This window comes from Drosophila eugracilis, unplaced genomic scaffold (genome assembly GCF_018153835.1).
Source record: "Drosophila eugracilis isolate 14026-0451.02 unplaced genomic scaffold, ASM1815383v1 contig_90, whole genome shotgun sequence".
Lineage (NCBI taxonomy): Eukaryota > Metazoa > Arthropoda > Insecta > Diptera > Drosophilidae > Drosophila > Drosophila eugracilis.
Window position 1 is genome coordinate 10,334,130 of NW_024573812.1, and position 20,882 is coordinate 10,355,011.

At 40.6% G+C, this 20,882-nt stretch overlaps 4 protein-coding genes across 7 annotated transcripts; 2 read left to right on the top strand and 2 right to left on the bottom strand.

Annotated features, from left to right (window-relative positions):
* Positions 1-485: 485 nt before the first annotated feature.
* Positions 486-1,677, top strand: LOC108112039. Of its 3 annotated transcripts, XM_017221790.2 has the most exons (4): positions 486-1,047; positions 1,108-1,193; positions 1,384-1,540; positions 1,595-1,677. In XM_017221790.2, the coding sequence occupies exons 1-4, from the start codon at positions 909-911 to the stop codon at positions 1,675-1,677; spliced, it is 465 nt and encodes a 154-aa protein (XP_017077279.2). In that variant the 5' UTR covers positions 486-908. The 3 variants fall into 3 exon arrangements, with proteins under 3 accessions (XP_017077279.2, XP_017077280.2, XP_041675655.1); XM_017221791.2 differs by having other exon boundaries at positions 1,384-1,677; XM_041819721.1 differs by lacking the exon at positions 1,595-1,677 and having other exon boundaries at positions 1,371-1,472.
* Positions 1,678-1,900: 223 nt separating this feature from the next.
* LOC108112038 lies at positions 1,901-4,134 on the bottom strand. 2 transcript variants are annotated; one of them, XM_017221786.2, is made up of 3 exons: positions 4,028-4,134; positions 2,476-2,979; positions 1,901-2,255 (listed from the first exon to the last, which is right to left on the bottom strand). In XM_017221786.2, the coding sequence occupies exons 1-3, from the start codon at positions 4,080-4,082 to the stop codon at positions 1,930-1,932; spliced, it is 885 nt and encodes a 294-aa protein (XP_017077275.2). In that variant the 5' UTR covers positions 4,083-4,134; the 3' UTR covers positions 1,901-1,929. The 2 variants fall into 2 exon arrangements, with proteins under 2 accessions (XP_017077275.2, XP_017077273.2); XM_017221784.2 differs by lacking the exon at positions 4,028-4,134 and having other exon boundaries at positions 2,476-3,451.
* A 1,641-nt stretch (positions 4,135-5,775) lies between these two features.
* LOC108111996 (kelch-like protein 17) lies at positions 5,776-13,776 on the top strand. Its single transcript, XM_017221728.2, has 6 exons — positions 5,776-5,984; positions 9,770-9,960; positions 10,416-10,599; positions 11,339-11,435; positions 11,565-12,897; positions 12,961-13,776. The coding sequence occupies exons 2-6, from the start codon at positions 9,935-9,937 to the stop codon at positions 13,172-13,174; spliced, it is 1,854 nt and encodes a 617-aa protein (XP_017077217.1). The 5' UTR covers positions 5,776-5,984; positions 9,770-9,934; the 3' UTR covers positions 13,175-13,776.
* A 100-nt stretch (positions 13,777-13,876) lies between these two features.
* On the bottom strand, positions 13,877-16,751 carry LOC108111998 (prohibitin-2). The gene is made up of 7 exons (XM_017221729.2): positions 16,658-16,751; positions 16,424-16,570; positions 15,564-15,910; positions 15,266-15,499; positions 14,983-15,060; positions 14,824-14,923; positions 13,877-14,141 (listed from the first exon to the last, which is right to left on the bottom strand). The coding sequence occupies exons 2-7, from the start codon at positions 16,554-16,556 to the stop codon at positions 14,017-14,019; spliced, it is 1,017 nt and encodes a 338-aa protein (XP_017077218.2). The 5' UTR covers positions 16,557-16,570; positions 16,658-16,751; the 3' UTR covers positions 13,877-14,016.
* Positions 16,752-20,882: the final 4,131 nt, after the last annotated feature.

The following is a 20,882-nucleotide window of genomic DNA, read 5'->3' on the forward strand; positions in this document are numbered from 1 at the left end:
TCTCGGGTCTTTCGCGGGGGGCCCCCAAAAAAAAAAAAAAAACCGGGAAAGGAGAGGAGACTAGGTCACCCAAATCCTCTGGCTAAACGTTTAGAAGACTTAGTAGATTCCACCCCAGCGACTTGCATCATTTCTTAAACTTGTAATATTTTGTAAATAGTTTTATTTTATTTTTGTAAATATTTATACATATACTTAAAAATTTTAATTATGTTCAAATGCCTGAACTTCCGGCGAAATAAAAATGTAAATATGTAAAAAAAAAAAAAAAAAAAAAAAAAAGTAATTAAAATTCTACCCGTCCGGTAGAGTTCAACTGGCATTGAACGATTCCGGCGATATCAATAAATGAAAAAAAAAAAAAAAAAAAAAAAAAAGTAATTAAAAAAATTCATAATTTAAGTATATATGTATTTCGAAATTGATTGTTTAAATTATTTGGGCTTTCCCAAAATATGTTGTTGTCTCCTAAAATTTGTATCATTTAAGAAGGTATCTAAACAAAATTCAACTTTTTGATGCCAATTGGAAAGGACTTACAGAACTAACTATTTTGGCCTACAAAGTACCTTTATATCTTGTTTAAAGATCGTTACATTTAAAACATTTTAAATATCAAGTTTAGTTATGAAAAATAAAAACAGTGAAACAGTTTTACGGAGCTTTTTTCCACTCCGTGGAGTAAGTCACTTTTTTTTCATAACCAACAAAATTGTGCTCAGTGAATAATTTTTTTAAGCGTGGTTGTTTGTTAAATTTATCGCGTACTTTGACTGAGACATTTTTGGCCGCATAAGAATATCGAGAGGGATATGTGTATTTGCTATATTTTTTAAAAATTATAATCAGTACGTCGTCGACGCCTCAGAAGGAAGGTTGTCTCTCATTGATCACCCGAAACTAGTAAAATGTTGTCCTCAGTGTGTTGCATAAGGCTTAATACTTACGGAGTGGTTATCAGTTATTTGAGCCTTATTGTATCAACCTTAGCCACGGGAGTTTTATTCCTATTTTCTGCAAATGTTACATATAGCATATTGACGGACGGTAAGATTTAAATGAAATTAAATTATAAATCTGGTCAAATTAAAATTCCTTGCTTTTTAGTACTGTATTTTATTTTGTGCGCCTGCTGCTTTCTAGTACTGGTTAACATTGTGACATTCACCACCATGGCTGTTGGTATTGTGCAGGTAGGACATGCACTGTGAAAGGGAGGTGCCAGATATTTAAAGCTAATTCATAACTCATACGAATAACAAAAACATTTGCGACATACTGTAACTTTACGAGTTACTAAGAGGAATATCCCAAAACGGTTGACTCATGAAAGAAGCTTTTGTAAATTAATATAGAAATATTGATATCAGTTTCGGTTTCTAGAAAAAGCATCAGTTCATGCTTCCGTGGCTGATGAACTGCGGGCTGCTCCTGGTGGTCTTGACTATCGACAGCGTGCTATTATGGATTAACCTTATTTTATACCAGGACTCGCTTAATATCATCCTGATTATCTTCATTATCAACGCAGGCATTCTTGGTGAGTCAAACCAAATTGACTTGGACGCAGCTAACACTGTAATCTATTTTCCAGGGTTTGGATGGTATGTGTACTACGGAATCTATTCGCTATTCAAGAACATCCAGACATACAGGGAGACACCAGAGGCTGTCTAATTTTAAAGAGTCTAAGCCAGAATTAAGGTTAGGTATAACCCTGTCCTGTGTGTAATCAACACAAGTGCATTCCCATTCTGTAAAACTTAAAAGTCCCGTATTTCTTTTTGCTTTGATAGGCATTCAAATATATTTTCTACACACACAGAGGTCATAGTTTAAACCTTTTCTCGGGGCGGCATTCGTTGCAGCTACTTAGGTACCTATTGATGGTTTTTGGCTTAAAATTCGGCGTTTCCGGCTGATTCACTGTCATTTTCCCAGACCCAACCACATGTAGCTGGGATCTATGAACTGAGAGCCGCGATAACCCTGTGGATTGCGCGACACCAGCGATCGGATTTTCTGGGAGGGTCTGTAGCTGCGTAGGGCATGCAGGAGCTTCGATGTCTTCCGGTCGTGCTCCTGCTGCTGAGCATTATCATCCGGGGCGTCAGGCGGCATCGGCGGAAGGTGCAGGGGATGTGGATGCTTACCCTCAAGCATTCGTGTTTCCGACTCTCCCAGTTGCGATTGCTCGGCGAAACGCAGGTTCGCCTCGAGCTGATTGAAGAAGCCGCCCAGATTGGTCATGGCTCCTAGAAGAAGCAACAAATGTCACTAACAACGGTGTTATTCAAACCAATACCTCGACATTCCTCATTAACTTTCCTTTCCTACGATGTTTTTTTCATATATAAATTCATAGTAAGATTTTTGTAAATCAACCATAAAATTTTCATGGATTTTTCCGTTTCTTCTTTATGAATCTTTATCAATACAAATACAGATGCCCACTGAACCCCACCTCATACTCACCAGCACTGATCGAGGGCATATATCTCAGAGAATCCTGCTTGTCCTTTCGCTTCCAGGGCAAGTTGTACACGTAATTGAACGGAGGCAGCTCGTCGTCCTCTGGTGGCCACTTTAGGGGCGCCCTTTTGCCCTTGACCTCCGCCACTGGCGGAGATTGCCACTTGTGCTGCACCTGCAGCTGCTTAAGGCGCTGAAGATGCCATTGGCGACCAAACAACTCCGGATACGGGGTGAAATAGTTATCTCCGTATTGGTTGTCCATTTCCGCTTTACTCGATTTCGCCTGGGGATTTCCGTTATCAACTTGGTAAAGGTCGTCAAAGACTCGTGACGTAGGCGTCGGGACCGAGTCCCTATCCCAGTTCCCGTTCCCGTTGAAATCCCAGTCCGGTTCCAACTCCCAAGCCCGTTGCCACTCCGGCGGAATTTGGCGGTCACGGCCAGTTGTTGTTGATGTTCCTATCGCCACCTGTGCGCCGCCGAAAGGTGCGTTTCGCAGTGGAGCTGTCAGTGGAAATACATATCGGCAGAAGGGCCCATTAATTGTGTGCTCCCGGAGGATTTCGGGTTGGTCACAAAAGTACAAATAGGGTTGGCTTCGCCAAAAAGGGCATGACATCCAATTTCCGCTCCCACTCTACAGATTTTAATTAGTGATAGGCGCAATGACTGCTTATAAAAGGTCAACTTTCAATTTAAAGCAAGTACCAAGAAATGAAATATGAGCGAAAATGTGAGATAGTTTTCCATGAAGGTAATGGTTCTAAAAATAGTATCCACAGAAAGGGATTGGTATAGGCTTCTTAAAGGTGTTAATGCCTGATTAAAAATAATTAATGAGTGTAACTCAACTGAGGATTATCCTTCTCTTGGTATTAATTTTTAATGTTTTCAAAAAAAAAAATAGAAAAGAAATGTTTTTAAACAAAAGCTAAGGGATTCTGTGGTCTTTTTATTTTGCCAAACTAACAAAGTTATTTTCGTTTATTAAATTAGAAATTCTTGTAGTCGAACTCATTGAAATTTTGTTGAAATTTGTAAATAATATCAATTCATAACTAAAAATGTTGGTTCTTCAATTATATTCTAGTTTAAATTAGTTTTCATGGGTTGATGTTTTTGAATATATATATTACTTTATATGAGATTATTCAAAAATTCAAAAACATTTTTAAGTAAAGTATGTAAACTAGCTTGTTACTTAAGTCCTCCCGTATATAAGGGTAACTACTGTCACAGTTTTAAATGTTCATGGAAGTTAAAATAATATCATTTAAAACGAAATATATAATTAAGACCACGAGGAAACAAACTTTTGTTTTGTTTTTAAGGTTTAAAGAATGAATCTGCGACCTAAAAAAGTACAAGGCCTTGCCTTTTTCGTGACGAGGATTTTCTTAAACTTAATATACTAAAATATTTTTAGATTTTCAATTTGATGGCTTTAGTTGTTCTTTAACGTAATAAATAAAATCCTTGCTCCTCCCTTAGTAGACCTTAAAAGTTGGTAACATCCTGGTGCCGCTTGGGACTTTTAGTTGACCAAACTTACCTGCAAAGAGCAAGACCATCAGCAGAATCCGTTGCCTCATCAGCAGGTGCGACATAATGTGGCTGTTTTTCAAGGGTCGTCTTCGGAGTGCTGTTACATTTTACGGATACACCAACGCTAAATAGTTTGCAAACACATCTCAACCGAAAGTGCCGGAACTTTAAAGAAGATAGCTGCTCCCACGGCGGAGATCGAATTCCACGCCGGAGGGCTGACGACTAACGGCCAAGTCGCTCGCACCGTGCGCTTTTATAGCTCCTCGCGGGCAGCGAACCAAACCCAACTCCACGGGAATCCTTTCGGCCACCACCACCCCGACCATGCTCCAGCGAGCAGCGAGCACCTGTTGCCCGATGCCAAAGCAGGACGAGGCGGAACGGGATAGGAGGACATGAACAATGAAGGACGCTGGGGACATGCGCACCAGCCGGATGGACGTGTCACCTTTGCTTGGTTTTTGAAGTGCGACTTGAGCTTCGGCAATTTTCTAATATGCACAGAAATGTCGAATAGCATTGGCAATTGGGAGTCGAGTGTCCAAGTGCCGCTTTGGATTCCGCTGCACGATATACCAAGTCGACGGGGTCCCAATAAGGCTCAGGTGTGCCAAAGGACCCTTTTTATGCAATTATCCTGTCATATTGCGCAATTTACCCAGCAACCGATATTGCTCCAGGTGTAAGCCTGGTCTTGCCTCATCCTTTATTCCCTCGCATCCCAGACATCCATCCGACTTTCCTGACATGACGTCAAAGGCTTTGCTTTTGAGTTTGGCCACCGTATTAGCATAATTGGGTCAGTGGCTGGCTCTGGCCACATTGACTTCCACCGGCCATTGTGAGCCATGCATCCATTTATCCATCCATCCAGGAGCTGCACCACCTTCGGTCCTTGGACGCTTCTCGCTCCTAATTGGATTTGCATGCAGCTTCTTTGTGGCACGCTGGGCGTCCTAATGGTCTGGAGGTTTCGTTTGGTTTGGCTGGCCCCCATCCTCCAGTGCTCCATGGGCCATCGAAGCGACAAGTTTGCCTCCACAGCGTTTAAAAAACTTTCGAGCACAAACTGTTTGTTAATTAAGCTTCAATTACAAGTTACTTTAAGTCAACTCACGGCGCATCTACATTTGTTTGCATTATTTACAAATAGGTAAAGTTTTTAGTTTTAAATCAATTTGTAAGTCATTTTTAAAAATGACCAATAAATTGGTTAGTTTTTGAGTTAAGATTATTTTAAAATTTTGAAGCTTTTATTTATTTTATAAATTTTTAACTAAATTTTCGAACTAATCAAAAAGCTTTTAGCTTCTGATATTATAAAATTGTACTTAAGAAATCATAAAAAGTGTCATTAAATCATAATGAGTGAAATTCTATAATTCCATTTTAGTTAGTACGTAATTTAAATTTAACGCAAAAGAAACCCTTAAAGTTTAAGTACAGAAAATGTGTGTCTAAAGACTTGTTATGTTTTTGAAAATAAAAAATTTATACCATTTTATAGCTAATATAGCTCTGATAATCAGATTCGATTTATATATATTATTTTATTAAATTAAACAATTTTTTGTATATTCAAGAAATTACAAATTTCTGCATTTCCAAGCTTTGAAGTGTAGAGCGTTAAAAAGTCGTCAGGAACGACGAACTTTTCAGGTGTTCCGAAACCCAAACGTTCCACTCCAAGAAAAGCTTTGGGGTTTTGGATTTTGGATCCCACTAAATTTTTGCTCAGTCGCTCTTGAGCTTTCGTGCCGCGAAGTTGCCGTTAGCACAGCACAGTTATTGCTGCCGTTGCGACCAAATAATTGGATTTACAGCAGTTAAAATTCGTAGTGAACAGTGAAAAAGGACTCACCAAAGAACCACCAAAGACTTAAGTGCAATTAACAGGATAAAACTGCTGACGAGAAAGGAATATTCAAGGAATAAAATCCAGAACCATTTTTGGGTAAAAGGTGCGGCGACTATTCTTTTTCGACTTCATACCAACCTCCTCCCAGGCTGTGCACATGCCGTTGCATCTTATTAACTCCCTTTGGGAGTTTTTCACAAGCCAGTGCGCCGGCGCCATGGTGAAAACGGCTGTTTTTCACATTTCCCGCGCTGGCAGCAGGTTGACGACCCGGCCCAAACCTTAACCATCCCAAATGCCGGCTTCCACACTCACTTTCGTTCTGTGCGTTTCCCAGCCCTTATCGCATTTTCCACATTTCCTCGTTCCGTTTTCCCATTTTCCCCTATTTTTATTTGTAACATCTGGATTACCAAATAGACCAATCTGTCGGCTTACGCCGCGTATACTTAACGATGACTGCCCATTGCTGGCTCTCGCTGCTTGTTTACTTGGCCCACATCCAGCTGTAGCCCTCAGCCATATTCGGAGGTGGGAATCTTTTTACCAAGCACGCACTGGCACTTGATTTTCGATTTTGGGCGCGGGCGTCTTCAAGAGGCTCGTGTTCTTTTCGATTAAACTAAACAAAAAAGTGCTAAACATTTTTTGGATTCTTAAGAAGTGGTCAACGAATCTTTGGTTTTCTATTGATGGAAATATATATGTGTGTGTTATGTTTTATAGTTACAAAATATTTATAAACATTTACTTAAGTCTAGAAAAAAGTAATAGAAACTTTTAATTGGGTTTTAATATTTAAGATCAGAACTTCACTTACTTTTAAAAGTAATAATAAAACTTGACTTAACATAAGTTCGTATAAGATTCATAAGTTCGGAAGAAGTAGCCTAACAGCTAAATCTGTTGACTTTGTTTTCAAATCTCAAAAGATTTCTGGGAGAGTCCAAAAATTCTGGGAAATATTTATGAAACTGTCAGAAAAACAAACAGCAAAGTACCCATTTCAAGCATCGGCTTCATCAAACTGGCAATCAGTTGGAATTAATATCCCCTTTTGCTACCCGTAAGTCAGCGGCTATAATTTGCATCTTATTCACTGATTTTTAGCTGTAACTAACGCTGAGTGTGTCGCTCGATTTCCGCTCGATTGCCAAAGCAGTTAGCCTTGAAGGGGCGAAGAATATTGCATTGCAGCAGCGGCAACAATACCGACTTAATCATCAATGAAGCGTGCAAGAAGCATGCTTAAGGCCTTCGGATTTTGCATGATTGTGAATTGTGATTTCAGCTGGCCAAGTCACGTGGAGGTGGAGCATAGTTAGAGCCCCATAGGTGGCCAACAACAAATGGGCGAGTGTTTGGGGCAAAAAAAAACTACAACCGGTTCAATGTTTGCACAATTTTCGGTGTAGCTTCGTGTGTTTTGGGTTCTGTTATATGTATTTAGTTTGCTTTTTTTCTGCTGTTCTGCTCTGTCGCCAAAAGCATTAAATATTACTGAATGACTGCGGTTCTCGTCGTTGGTTTACCCACATTTCGGGCTCTACGTGCGGAGCATGCTGGCTTGTTAATTTGAATTTCACACTCGAAACACTCGACTCGACCGCCAGATGTTGCTAGGGAACAGCTTCCCGCTCTCTCCCTCTCTTACTCGCTCTTTCCCCAAATATCTTCTTTGATAATCATATTTTTAGTAAAGTTTGTTTTTTACATATATATAATGCCACCCCCTGTATGTTGAGTCAGCTCATCACCCACCTGAAGGTCAGCGAGAGTTACACCTTTGCTAAAACCCGCTTCCTGCTCCACCTTTCCCACTTCCGGTTCCTGAACTTTCGCCCCCTTCTCCCCTTTCAGTGGCATTGCGTGTGTGTAAAACATGATTGCCCCTTTAAGAACACTGAAGAAAGTTTTGATATTTCCTTATTAATTTTGAAAATAAAACTCATAAAATACGTTTTTACTCAAAACAAAAAGTAATTTGAATATTATTTAAATACAAAATGAGGAAAAAAACAATAAATTTGAATTAAAAAAGGTGTTAAATGTGTTGCATTTTTTATTTTTGTAAGAATTAAAAAAAAAATCCAAAGATATCTTAAATGCAATACATTTTTCGTATTATATTTTTTTTTCTTTTTTTAAATAAGATTAACATTAACAGAACCATTATTATTTCTGTGATTTTTCATTGTGAATTTTTTTATATTTTTGAAGATCTGAAAATGACATAACATGTTAACTTTAAGCATAACCCTGCGAATATCTCTCATCTTGTTTAAAGGTACTTTTTATTTACAAACTATTTTATATTACAACACTATTTTATATTTTCAACTTTTCGCCTTTGTGCATAAATGAGCTAAATAAAATTGTGAATAAAGTTCACATTTAGCATAATTTTATTGTTTTTTTGTTGGCCACAAGCAACCGTTAGACGTGTTAGCTTAGTTACTGAGACAACCGCACCGCATTCTGACCCTGGTTGGGTACCTTTAATTACTCATACGCCAAGTGTGACGAAGAGTGCTGACCCCGCCCAAAATAAAAAAACAAGAACAACAAATGTGAACGGAGGAAAAGGGGAAACTGGCTGCAGAATGCGCATCGAATTGAGGGCTGTCCCACGATGGCAAGTGGCCTGCTTTTGATTTGGCAGGGCAGTAAACATTTAGCCTAATGGGGCTTCTTTGCCAAAGAGGGGGGAGGCCCCCTTTTTAGGGGCGTTTCAGGGGGTGCTGTGGGGCTGAACAGCCCGCGGACATTGCCCTCCAGCACCATTGCGCCCTCAAGCATGGCAAGCCGCCTCACTGGCTGTTGCTCAGCTAAAACTAAAAACTAAACTTAAAAAAATACAAACTGAAATTGTCGTTAATTCGTTTTGTGCTCAAAGTGAAATTTTGTATGTTTTAAGCGGTTGTTGGCTGTTAATGCTGCTGCTGCTGCTTTTTCGTTGGCTTGTTTTGTTAATGCAGCGATAAAAAATCGTGACGTTAAATTCACAAACATGTGCCGCAGACACGTTTTGTTGACCCCAAAGAGAACTTTCCAAGCGTGATACGAACGCTCTCTCTCATCACTTTGTAAAATGGGGTTTTCTTTATAAATAGGGGGAATAGCAATAAATGGTATATTAAATAATAATAGAGATAAAACTTGTGATCTTTTCTATCTAATAAAGAACACTCTACAAATTAAGCATTTAATAACAGAAATATTTAATCTTAAGCCATAGGCTCTACATTAACACAAAAAGTAGGTTTTAGAATGACAGTGACTGTTTTCGTATCCATGTATTCTGAATTTTTATCAAGGTCGGTGAACGCCTTAAGTATCTGATGTCAACAAGATCCCAAAAAAAAAAAAAAAATACAAATATTTACAGGTATTCTTATGTTTTGCAATTGTCACATTAATATTAATAATTTTGTAAAATCTTATATATCATCTTATCTTATTTAGCAGCAAATTTAGGTTTTTTCTTGTGTACACAAATCTTTTTTGCTTTTTTGTTGGCCAGTAAAATTGTTGGCAAAATGCGCAAGTTGCATGCGACAAGCCATTTGGCGAGGCTACATCCTGCCCCATTTCCTGGGTCCTTCAAATGCTCCCACTCTTATCCACTCCACATCCTGACATCAACAATGCTTGGCTGCCGCCAAAGAACAATGGTTAAAGCGCAGTGAAGGAGGCACTTAACCCAGTTTTTAGTTTCATTTAGATGCTTCCTTCGCTTTGATATGCCAAAAAAGACCGAATGATATCATGTCAAGCCAACCATTCCCTCTATCCGTGTGACCCAAATTCGAGGCTATTCCATTCTATTCCATGCGGGTGGCCACAACAATTGTACCAGATATTGATTTTTGCTCCCCTCCATTTCAGCTTGAAGTTTGGAGCTGAACTGCCAATAAAAAGACTGAACCGAACTGAAGACATCAACTAAGGACCAAAACAAGGAAATGTTTTAGGAGAACACAAGCAGCTGCAGCATTGCGATAAGGACTAAGCCCCCACCATTAACATAAACATCGGCCAGACGAATTCGCAATGTTTTTGCCCGTGAAATCAAATCAGTAAGTACACAGGGAAAAACAAAGTCAAAATGTTTAAGTTTTTAACTGAAAAGTTGCATATTTTAATGTTTATAATTTAAATGTCAAGAAAGTAAAAATAGAAATTGATAAAAAGTAGATTTACACATCGTTTACTATAGATACAAAGAGTTCATGACTTGTTTGCATTTATAATATTATTTTTCGAAAAACTTTCTTTGCATCAAAACCCTGTAAACTTTGAGTGGCGACTTGATACCCGCGTTTGCTCCATTCAACCCCCAAAATAAGAGCCCCTCGACATAGCATAAACATGAACATCCAGCATAAACAACCCCCGGCACTCAAAGCAGAGGGAGGAGTTCCTGTTTCTGTTTTTGCCGACACGTTGTCGCCACCATTATCATTATGTTTACAAGACAAGATTTTTGTGTGGAGGCGAGGATTTTCACGAGCTCATCAAATTCTCGTTGCAGTTCTGGGGAGGCAAGTGGCAACAACGAGGATGTCACTACAACCAGTAACAATTCCACACAAACGCCCAGCGATCTGAGCCCACCAGGACCCAATGAAGAGGTTCTACCCCAGGCGCACCACCAGAACCCAGGCCACTGCATCGCCTCTTTTGCGGCCATAAATCAGATGAGGAACAATGCACAGGTGAGGGATGTCTTAGATTAAAAGTTACTTTGAAATATCATGTTTAAGGGAAAAAATCTCAGTTTCCATGCAGAGTATATAGTTCTGAATAATCATGGTCATGGTCAGATCAATTGCTTTCTCTTAAATCATTCCATATCATAGCCGATATCTTCTGGCAAATTTTCCATTAATTGACAGATCTTGATATTGCCGTACTAATTGCATTAGGCGTGAACATAATTAAAATATTTATTTAGAATGGACGCGTGATTGAGGTCGTCGCAAGTCCGAGTTGACGCTTGCCCACATGGCGCATACATAATGTCTTTCGTTCGTTTCTGTTTTATTTGGGCAGTCGCCGAACATTAATTGAGCCTGAAAACACCCCCTCCTCACAAGGTTCAGCTGGGTGAGGCTATTAGAGCAAATTGCCATTTTAGTCGCCCAGCGGGTGTACAGAATGGATGGTTGAATGAGTTGGTATTAACCAGAAGCGAGCCATGATGTAAGCGACACTTTGCTATTAAAAAGTGCCCTTTCATCGGGGTCATTGACTGCGACCAACCTGTCAAAAGTTATTGATGGAGGGCCCTTCTAAGGATTCAAGTAGCGGGGTAGAGTTCGGGATTTGGAGTGCAAATTGACCACGTAGCTCGGTATTAATCCGATTTGTAAAGCGACACTCTGTCTGCGCCATCAGGAACCCCATGTCTCAACACCCATCTCTATCTATTCACATTTTCCTTGCCCATTTCAGCTCTGCGATGTTCGCCTGGAGGTTGGCGGCGACACCATCAACGCCCATCGAGTGGTCCTGGCCTCTGTTTCGCCCTATTTCTATGCGATGTTCAACGGTGAGTGCACTTTAGCAAACAAGGAAGCAATTTTTCCTTGGTATGCTAGGCTTTACAAAGTTGGTCTATGAATTCCTGTTACTTATGACATAGTAAACTGATATAATATTTACTGATCCCACATACCAGACGACATGCTGGAGCGCACTCAGGGATTGGTACGCCTGCACGACGTGGACAGCTCGGCACTGCGGCAACTGATCGATTACACCTACACCGGCGAGATTACGATCACCGAGCAGAACGTTCAAGTGCTACTGCCCGCGTCCGGATTACTGCAGATGCACTCGGTGCGGGATGCTTGCTGTAAGTTCCTACTGCGCCAGCTACATCCATCAAACTGCCTGGGTATCCGCAGCTTTGCGGACGCCCATTCCTGCAAAGAGCTTCATACGCGCTCCCACAAATACGCCCTGCAGAACTTCCAGCAAGTGGTGGGCACCGAGGAGTTCCTGCTCCTCCCCTTTGAGGAGGTTCGTGAGCTTATCTCCAACAGCCAGCTGAATATCAGCTCCGAGGAAAGAGTCTTCGCCGCCGTTATTAATTGGGTGAAACATGATCTACCCTCCCGAAGACTTCACATTGCCGAGCTGATGTCCAACGTCAGACTTCCATTGGTCAGCAGGGACTTCCTTATGAGTTGTGTGGAAACGGAGACTCTCATGCGCGATGACTCGGAGTGCAAAGAGCTGCTCCTGGAGGCCATGAAATATCATTTGCTGCCGGAGCAGCGCAGCATAATGGGTAGCCAGAGGACGCAAGAGCGTCGTCCGGAAGGCATGAAACCATATGTTTTTGCTGTAGGCGGTGGCAGTCTCTTCGCTATCCACAATGAGTGCGAAGTGTACAATCCGCGTTCCAACTCCTGGAGTCCAGTGGCTCCCATGCTGTGGCGACGATCCCGATCCGGAGTAACTGCCCTGCACAAGCAGCTATATGTGGTCGGAGGGTACGATGGTGTCAGTGATCTGGCGACGGCCGAGAGCTATAATCCGTTGACCAACAAGTGGAGCAATATCACCCCAATGGGTACGAAACGCAGCTGCCTGGGCATCTGTTCCTACGATGCGCTTATTTATGTTTGCGGAGGTTATGACGGCGCCTCCTGTCTGAGCAGCATGGAGCGTTATGATCCCCTTACCGGGATTTGGAGCTCTTGTCCTGCAATGAGCACAAGGAGAAGATACTGCCGGTTGGCTGTGCTGGAGAACTGCATATATAGCCTTGGTGGCTTTGACTCCACTAACTACCAGTCTAGCGTGGAGCGGTTTGATCCGCGAGTGGGTCGCTGGCAGCCGGTGCCTAGCATGACAGCCCGCAGAAGCAGTTGTGGAGTTGCCTCAACCGATGGGCATCTTTATTGCATAGGTGGTAATGATGGCACCATGTGCATGTCCAGTGGAGAGCGATTCAACCTGCGTAGGAACAGCTGGGAACCCATTGCAGCCATGCACTCGCGAAGGTGAGGATTTTGAAATCAGTAATTTCCTTTCAGTTTAATAATTAATCTTATTCATTATTTCAGATCCACCCATGAAGTGGTTGAGGTGGAGGGTGCCCTGTTCGCCCTGGGTGGAAACGACGGCAGCTCCTCGCTAAACTCTGTGGAGCGGTACGATCCACGACTAAACAAGTGGAGTGTGGTCAACGCAATGGTGGCCCGTCGTAGCTCTGTTGGCGCTGCTGTCTTGGAGTGCTTCCATCTCGAGCGCGGACTGGTGCAGACGACGAATTTATGACCCTTGGCCAGCATAACCGAGTCCTTCGCCGCAGCTGCAGTGAGCGGCGCTAGCAATGGCAACGGTACCATCAATGGAATTGGATCTGGAGGAGCAGTACCCCCACCATCAACGGGAGCAGGTGGAACGCTGACTGTACCAAGTCGAGCAGAGGCGGCTGCCTTTACCGCTAACATTGCGTTGAGTAGTTCTGCTCCCTCGGCTAGTTCCACACTACGTCGCCATCGGCGAGACACTCCTGGGCTGGCCGAAAGCCGTAGGGCCAATAGCAATGCCAGCAGCAGTGGCAGTGAGAGTGGAAGCAGCAGCGGAGCCAGCGGATCCGGAGGAGGAAAGCCACCTGCGACAGCCTGATCCTGGTCTATGTCGCGTCGCTTTTAAGCCACCTTACAAATTAACACTTACATACAAAGCTAACCCACGCGCCTAATGCAGGAATTTGATTGTTCGAGTTCGTTATGGATAGATATAGGAATATTTATATGACTAGGAGGAGGCCCCGGGCGGTGGTTCGATTGCTCAACCAAGGATGAACATCGGAATGGATGCAACCCCATAAAACACACACGTTTCTAGTCAAGATCTCTTACACACTTAATGGGAATGCCGCGGGCTGGGACTCAACTCCTGGAGAAGCAACCTAATCTGCCTACAATTTACATACATAAACCTCTATACACTTAAATTATATACTATATACACTCTAATGTACTATTCTTATGTATTTTATACACGCATTAAAACGATAAGTATGTGTTTCGTAGTCGTATGCGACGTAGTCGGCGTTCTGTTCTGTGCGCTTTGTACTAGGATCTTGATAGAAAGCCCCGTTTAGGAGTAAGTTACATCATCCGCTCGGCCAAGCTGCTCGCCACATTGCCGACGTTCTTATCCTTTTCCGCTGGCTGCGCAACCTTCGAGGCCATTTTCCGGGCATCCAACCAGTCCTTGGGCAGACCTGTGCCAACTGTAAAGACGGGGGATTGGGATTAGTGGAGGGATTGCTGCTCGGGGACTCCGCTTGGTTTTATACGAAAGTGTGCCCGGGCAGATGTCAGCTAAAATCAAATTTTTGATTAAAGGACACAACGATCGTCTTACAGTTCTCAGTACGCATTTATTTTCAGTTTCCGTTTCACGTGACTCTCGATGATGGGACATGGAAAGTTAAATGCTGGTGCGGCCATCTGCCCGCATTGGTATCATTAGTGCACAATGAGTCGTGCCGTGTTCCGATCCTTGTCACCGGGTGAACGGATGTGGGATGAAACTGCCTCCGGGTGGCAAGATCTTCACACTTGGCAGACAGTTTGTGAAAAATGAAGCCGATGCGCCGCTTGGGAGTGGTTAAAACTAAACGGTACTTAGGCTCTAGCTCGAAGGAATTGAAATACGAATTAATTAACAACGAATGTGGATCGCCTCCTAGTCCAAGTCGTCGGCTACTTTGTTGCGCGATTAGGAGAAACATTAACAGAACGAAATTTCATAGCAAAAGGGAAGAGAGATGGAGTACGGAGAACGCGTTAGAAATTACTCAGTTATAAAGGCTATGTCTAAGTTTTGGCCAATGTGGTTGAAACCAAAAGCACAAGTGTTTTCAACTTAAAAGTAAACTCTTTTTGTTAATCAAAACGAGAGCTATTTACTTTTGTAAACCTTCTCAGTCATGTCATCAAAGCCAGAGTCCTGGATGTTCAGCATCAAGCTATCCGCCGACAGGTAGACCTTGTTCTGTGAGCTGGCGATCTGTGGAAAGAAAAGTGTTTAATTCATCTGAATTGGAATTAGGAGTTGTATAGACCTACCGTGCGGGCAATGCTTTGAGCGGCACGCAGCTTACGCAGTTTCAGGTAGGCTGGGTTCTGCTTCACGGCCAGACCTAAGTAAACATATCGGTTAAGGAAAACCATTTGTTGGCAAAAGAATTAGAAAAGTTAAGCTCCCTTTTACAATAGACTAAAAAATTACTAAATATCTGGTAAACTTAGAAGACCATATTAGTTCCTCTAGCTTACTAGGCACAAATAACTTTTTAGTTATATATGTAATGGGTTCTAAGATAATAGTTTGATTTTTGTAAAAGGATATCATTTTTGCTGCCTCGGCTTCTCCCTCGGCCTGGACAATCTTCTGCTGCTTCTCCTGCTTGGCACGCTCCACAAAGAAGACGGCTCTCTGGGCTTCCTGTTGGGCCACCTGTTTGGCTTCAATAGCGGCAGTGTATTCCTTGCCAAAGCTCAGCTCGGTAAGGGACACATCATCCAGGATAATGTTGAAGTCGCGGGCACGCTCAACCAGCTCCTTGCGGATGAGCAGGGAGACCTATTCATAGAGCAATCAAGCTTTTAGATAACTAAATTAAAACTGGCATTTAAAAGATATCTACCTGCTGACGCTGGGTAATCAGCTGGGAGGCATTGAACTTGGCAATCACGCTCTTCAGCACCTCATTGCAGATGGAGGGCAGAACCTTCTCGTCGTAGTCCACGCCTAGCTGCTTGTGCAGAAAAGGCAGGTTTAGGGAATCGGGACGGGAGAGCACACGCAAGGAGATATTGATCATCTGCAGATCCTTGGAGCCAGTGGGCGATGAGATTTTGCGGGGACGCGAACGAATGTCATAGATGATGGGGTACTGGAACCAGGGGATGCGCACGTGCAGGCCCTCGGAGTAAATGTCGCTCTGGATACCGCCAAGACGGCTGAAGATGATGGCACGGTGACCACCCTCAACTGTGAAAAGAAATACAATTTTCAATTATTTATCCGTTTTGTTGGGTAACATTATTAATATGGAGAGAAATGAAATTTAATTTAACATTTAAATTGCAGTGCAATCAAGACAAATTTTAATATATTTAAAAAAATGGTATTTAAATAGATATATAATAATTTCTGTAATTGGACTTAAGCCCCTTAAGTAAACATTTAATAAATACAAATGGAGTTTGTTATGCAATCATAGAAAAATGAAATGAAAGATTAAATAATAATAATAAGTAAGATGAATTCAGATATCTGATAAATGAATATACCCAGATTTTATATAAACATTATTTACTCCAATAAGAATATTGCAAATCCAATTGTTAGTTATGAAATCCGGGAAACAGCAGAAACATTCACTCACACATACACCACTGTGTATGCAACCAATTGAGGTTATGTGCACATGCCTCTAATGCAGTCATGTTTATGCTGTTCACCGGAGAAATTAATGGCTTATCCGTTCGGCTATATCCTTACCGGTGTACAAGGACTGGCTAACACCATAGGCAGCAGCTCCAACGGCTGCCAGGACCTTCAGTCCAATTCCCAATCCCGGTGGGCCACCTTTGCCCAGCTTGCCGGCAAGGTCGTTCAATTTGCTTTGTGCCATTTTGATTTTGTGTTCTACAGCAAAGAAAATAACAAAATATAATAATAATCTTCAAAAGCAGAGCACACTCTAAAATTTGATAATAAAAGTATGATTTTTACTTGAACAAAGTTGGGAAACTCTCACGCACGTTCTGTCAATGTTACCAGATGATAAGTTGACCAAAACACCGTGTTGTAATGTTTCTGGACATTTATTGGCTAATCAAGTTTTCTTTGGTACTGATATGTTAGAGACAATTCTCTTTTTTGATACTATAATTATTGTAAATAGAAGACGTTATAATTGACTGTAATCGAGTAGTTTTTTTGTATCAAACTTTGAAATAAATAAAATAAAATTTTAAAAATTTAATGGTTTTTGTCTTTACTCACTCTGGAAAACAGGTGTGTGTCTTGGCAAAGGTGGAATGTTGAGAATGGAATTTGGCGGGAGTTTTTAAAATACATTTTTTGAGCATTTTGTTTTGCATTTTGTGAGCATTATATAACATTATGAATATTTATATGCATAAGTAGCAAGAAGTAAAACATATATTTCTGGCTATTAAAGAGTATGGAAAATTTGTGTATCCGGTTATTACATAGGAGGACATATTTTATTAAGGAACATTTAACTTAATTTTAAATTTATATTATAATTAAAGATTATAAAACAAAAGATATGTTCATGTTCTGTTGCTGTCAAGTATTTAGTAAACTAACTTTTTATTTACTAGCAACTATATAATATTTTGCATAAAACATGGGCTAAAACATTTTAGGAATAGTATTTTTAAATGAATAATTAAAAGAGCTTTAAACTAAAATTCTACTATACAACCAAAACTTTTCGAAATAATATGCAAATGAAATTCAAATGAAAAATGTAGTTCACGATAACTACTTTGAATTACTTTGAATTCTAGCCAAAAGTTAAAAATAGCAAACAAAAGCAAATGATGAAACTTGTATGGGATTTTTTTTTATTATATTGTTAGCAGCACTTAAGCACACTTGTTGTGAGTTTTTTGTAAAAATGTGACAATTACAATTTTGACCGCATAGCTCCAGTGTGCTGGAGCGGAAAGGAATTTGAATCGGGCGGTGAAATTATTTATAGCCCTTATCGAAACAGTGAGAGGGGCAACAATATTTTGGCCGTGGTTTTTGTTTTGACAATCTGATTTCAGGATTTACCCTCTGCGCAGTTTTTTATTGGTATATTATTTAGTATTTATGGCTTAGCCCTCCTGATACGGAAGTGGCCGATTAAACTGTATTGCTTTATGGCGCTTGTCGCAAATTGCTAACTGATGGATTTGTAATTAATTTCTACCAGCATCGATTAGATAAGGGATGAGAAAGACTATGTTTTTATTATTTTCTTTTGCTTTCAAGTGGCGCGGAAAATTCCCTGAATTAACTGCGCTAAAAGCTAAAGTTTGGATGGCTAGCTGACGCACCTGCCACCTCTTTTTTGATCATATCACGCTGAGATGTTAACAAGTGCCCCCATAATGGCAGCTTTATCTCGTTCTGACGCTGTCGGTTTCTTGAACGACGAGCCTAAGACAACGTAGACCCAATTTCGAACGGATTAATTTCGAATTCGCAATGCAAAATTTATAAAAAATACGAGAGAGTGATGAGAGTGACGTTCGTGTTTGCAATTTCCGAGAAATCCCCAAGGAAATCTACATATCGAGCTTCCCCACACAGAAAAATATTTTAAAAGATCAAGAAGAAAACTCAATTTGATTTTTGTTTGAGATGTAGTTTGGTTCTTTCTAGTTTCTCTTAATTTAAAGCAGATTTAAGCGGTTAATATAAATTAGGACCATCTTGCAAACTAACGACTTAATAAATTAATGAATCAATAAAGTTTATGAGTAAAAGTGAGTTCAAAATCATTCATGCATTCTGTAGGATATAACTTTGGTAAAACCCAGAAGACAAGTGATGAAAATTATATATAAAAATAAATGAGTGAGCATTGTCATTATAATTAATGATATACATTGTTGGTATTGTTCAATTTTTTAAAGGTATAAATACAAGTATGGTTCCTCATTTTCCGACATTTTTTGTAAATTTCTGTTATTAAAATATTAATTTTTCTCCATGTACTAAATACCTGATGAGTTCAGTTGAAAGACCGCAAAAACTCACTATCTGAATACCCAAGTTCTAGGGGGGCTGAATATGTACGCATGTGGAAGTGGGTGGAAGTACCAAATCAATGTCATCTGAACGCGTTAATCGCTAGCCAAAATCGGCTATCAGGAGGCAATTAACATGCGCAACGGGCCGCTCCAAAAAGCCAACTCAACTATGAATGTACGCGTTGTATGGCCAACATCGGATCGGTCGTACTTAGCTTAGTTATTGGCGGGGCCAACAGAGCTTGCCAATTTAGCGGGAGTTCGTTCGACTTCCATTGAGTGGCAGACACTTGAACTTGAATTTTCCATGTGACACTGTGAGGGGGTGTAAACATACTATATATATACTGTATACTATATACTACCTATAGTTTAGTATTGAGGAACTAAACGCCGACTTGTCTGTGGCCAAGTTCAAATTAAACAGCACGTTTTGCATATTAAGAACTTGAGAATCACTCATCGCAGATTGGGGCCAGCTTATGCAATCCGCATTCTGCAATATGGACTGAAAGTCAATATACTATATAGGCCGAATCTGTAATCCATTATTAGAACAACTGCTCGTTTCGTTGAGCTGTAAAAAATGTGTAACGGAATGTAATTGGTTGAACACCAGACCGATAAAATCCAACGGAGGATGTGTAATTGCATTGACTGGCAATTATTTCTAACCAATTCTCCGCCCCTTTTACCACCTGACATGTGAAAAGCGAAAAATCTAAAAACAAAAAACACATATATTATTCGGATTTTGCCAGTGGAGCATAGCGTGATCACTTGCTTTGTGGGTGGTGGGTGATTGTCGGCGGGAGGTCGGAAAATGCTGCATCATTCGCTAGCGGAAGAGCTGCTCTGCGGCGAACCTTTCTAATTTACATAGACCAATAATCGATTTGCATTAGACAGAGAGTTTTTTAGTTACTGATTGATCTATTAACAGATATCTTTTTTTGGGCATTGTGGGGAACCTTTTGTGCCTAGCACGATGGAGGGGAATCGAAATCAACATTCGGCTATCGAAACACAATTAATTCGGTACCGCCACCGGGGATTTTAATAATTTATAAGCCTGGCTAAAGTTTATGTTTGTGGTGAAAATAAAACTATTATTACGAAATTAGTTAATGACCAAGTTGGGGGTTTTAGTCTTAAAAATCTTTAAACTTATATAGAAAGCAATGCACTATTTCATCGATTTACTCTTTTATAGGTTCACCAATTTGCGTAATTTCTTAAGTAATTATTAATCTTAAAGATTTTAAAAGAAAATCAAGTTCAAAAATGTGTTCTAAGAGATACATTAGCAACTTAAAGCCTCAAATGGAAATGTATCTGGGACTAGACAAGCACTTTTTCACCTTTTTAGCTCTAAATCAGTGTATTGTATAATCTTTAACTTATACAAGATAACCACGTCTCTAGTGATTTAAGATCAATAAAAAATTATACTTCAGTGCTAATGTTACACAATCCACTATTTTTAAACCGAGAATCGCAACAAAATATACGATTGATAAGGCATCTTTAGACGTCTTAATAAGTGATTTAAAGCCACTTCTTAAACACTCTTGCTTACTTTGAAATCTCCATAAAAGTGGTAACTGGAAAACTAGGGAAAAATAAAGGAAAATTGGAGGTAGGGCAATAGATTTAATTTATATCTACCCAAAAAGTCTGCGAAGACCTAACCCATCGATTCGTGACTCTGCCATCAATATGATCCCGAGTTATTTTCGCTCTCAATTGACTCGCAACTCGTTTGATGAGATCGTAAATCAAATGGCGGCATCATGACAGGTGTATTAGGAGTAGCTACAACCCCCCGCCTGGCACCGATATATATATAAAAGATTTGATACTCGAGAGGATTTAAGATCGTTTAGCACAACCATTCTGTAGCACGCGTTCGACTGTTTTCGTACGATGCTCGACACCGTTAGTTAGCGTCTAAAGATAATCAGTTTGTTTTCATTTCAACCCGGAGACATGGGCATGGGACATGAGACGAACGTGTGCCCAAGTATCTGGCGGATACTTCGCCTCAACTGTCGCCGAGCTATCTAAAGTACTTGTTTGCTCTGCTGACGCACCATTAGATCGAACTTTCATTCGCAGAGGCCGTAAATTTGTTTTGGCAATGTGCGATTTAGGGCAAAGTCAGAGATTCAAAGCAATAAGAT

Bases quoted from the DNA above. Each gene is read 5' to 3' on its own strand.
- LOC108112039 (XM_017221791.2), top strand. From the start codon at position 909: ATGTTGTCCTCAGTGTGTTGCATAAGGCTTAATACTTACGGAGTGGTT. The intron at 1,048-1,107 runs GTAAGATTTAAA...CTTGCTTTTTAG, and splicing joins ATATAGCATATTGACGGACG to TACTGTATTTTATTTTGTGC. The intron at 1,194-1,383 runs GTAGGACATGCA...TTCGGTTTCTAG, and splicing joins TGGCTGTTGGTATTGTGCAG to AAAAAGCATCAGTTCATGCT.
- LOC108112038 (XM_017221784.2), bottom strand. From the start codon at position 3,094: ATGTCATGCCCTTTTTGGCGAAGCCAACCCTATTTGTACTTTTGTGAC. The intron at 2,256-2,475 runs GTGAGTATGAGG...TGCTTCTTCTAG, and splicing joins TATGCCCTCGATCAGTGCTG to GAGCCATGACCAATCTGGGC.
- LOC108111996 (XM_017221728.2), top strand. From the start codon at position 9,935: ATGTTTTTGCCCGTGAAATCAAATCA. The intron at 9,961-10,415 runs GTAAGTACACAG...TTCTCGTTGCAG, and splicing joins TTGCCCGTGAAATCAAATCA to TTCTGGGGAGGCAAGTGGCA. The intron at 11,436-11,564 runs GTGAGTGCACTT...CCCACATACCAG, and splicing joins TTTCTATGCGATGTTCAACG to ACGACATGCTGGAGCGCACT.
- LOC108111998 (XM_017221729.2), bottom strand. From the start codon at position 16,556: ATGGCACAAAGCAAATTGAACGACCTTGCCGGCAAGCTGGGCAAAGGT. The intron at 15,911-16,423 runs GTAAGGATATAG...TTCTTTTCACAG, and splicing joins TAGCCAGTCCTTGTACACCG to TTGAGGGTGGTCACCGTGCC. The intron at 14,142-14,823 runs GTAAATAGCTCT...CCGTCTTTACAG, and splicing joins GACTGAGAAGGTTTACAAAA to TTGGCACAGGTCTGCCCAAG.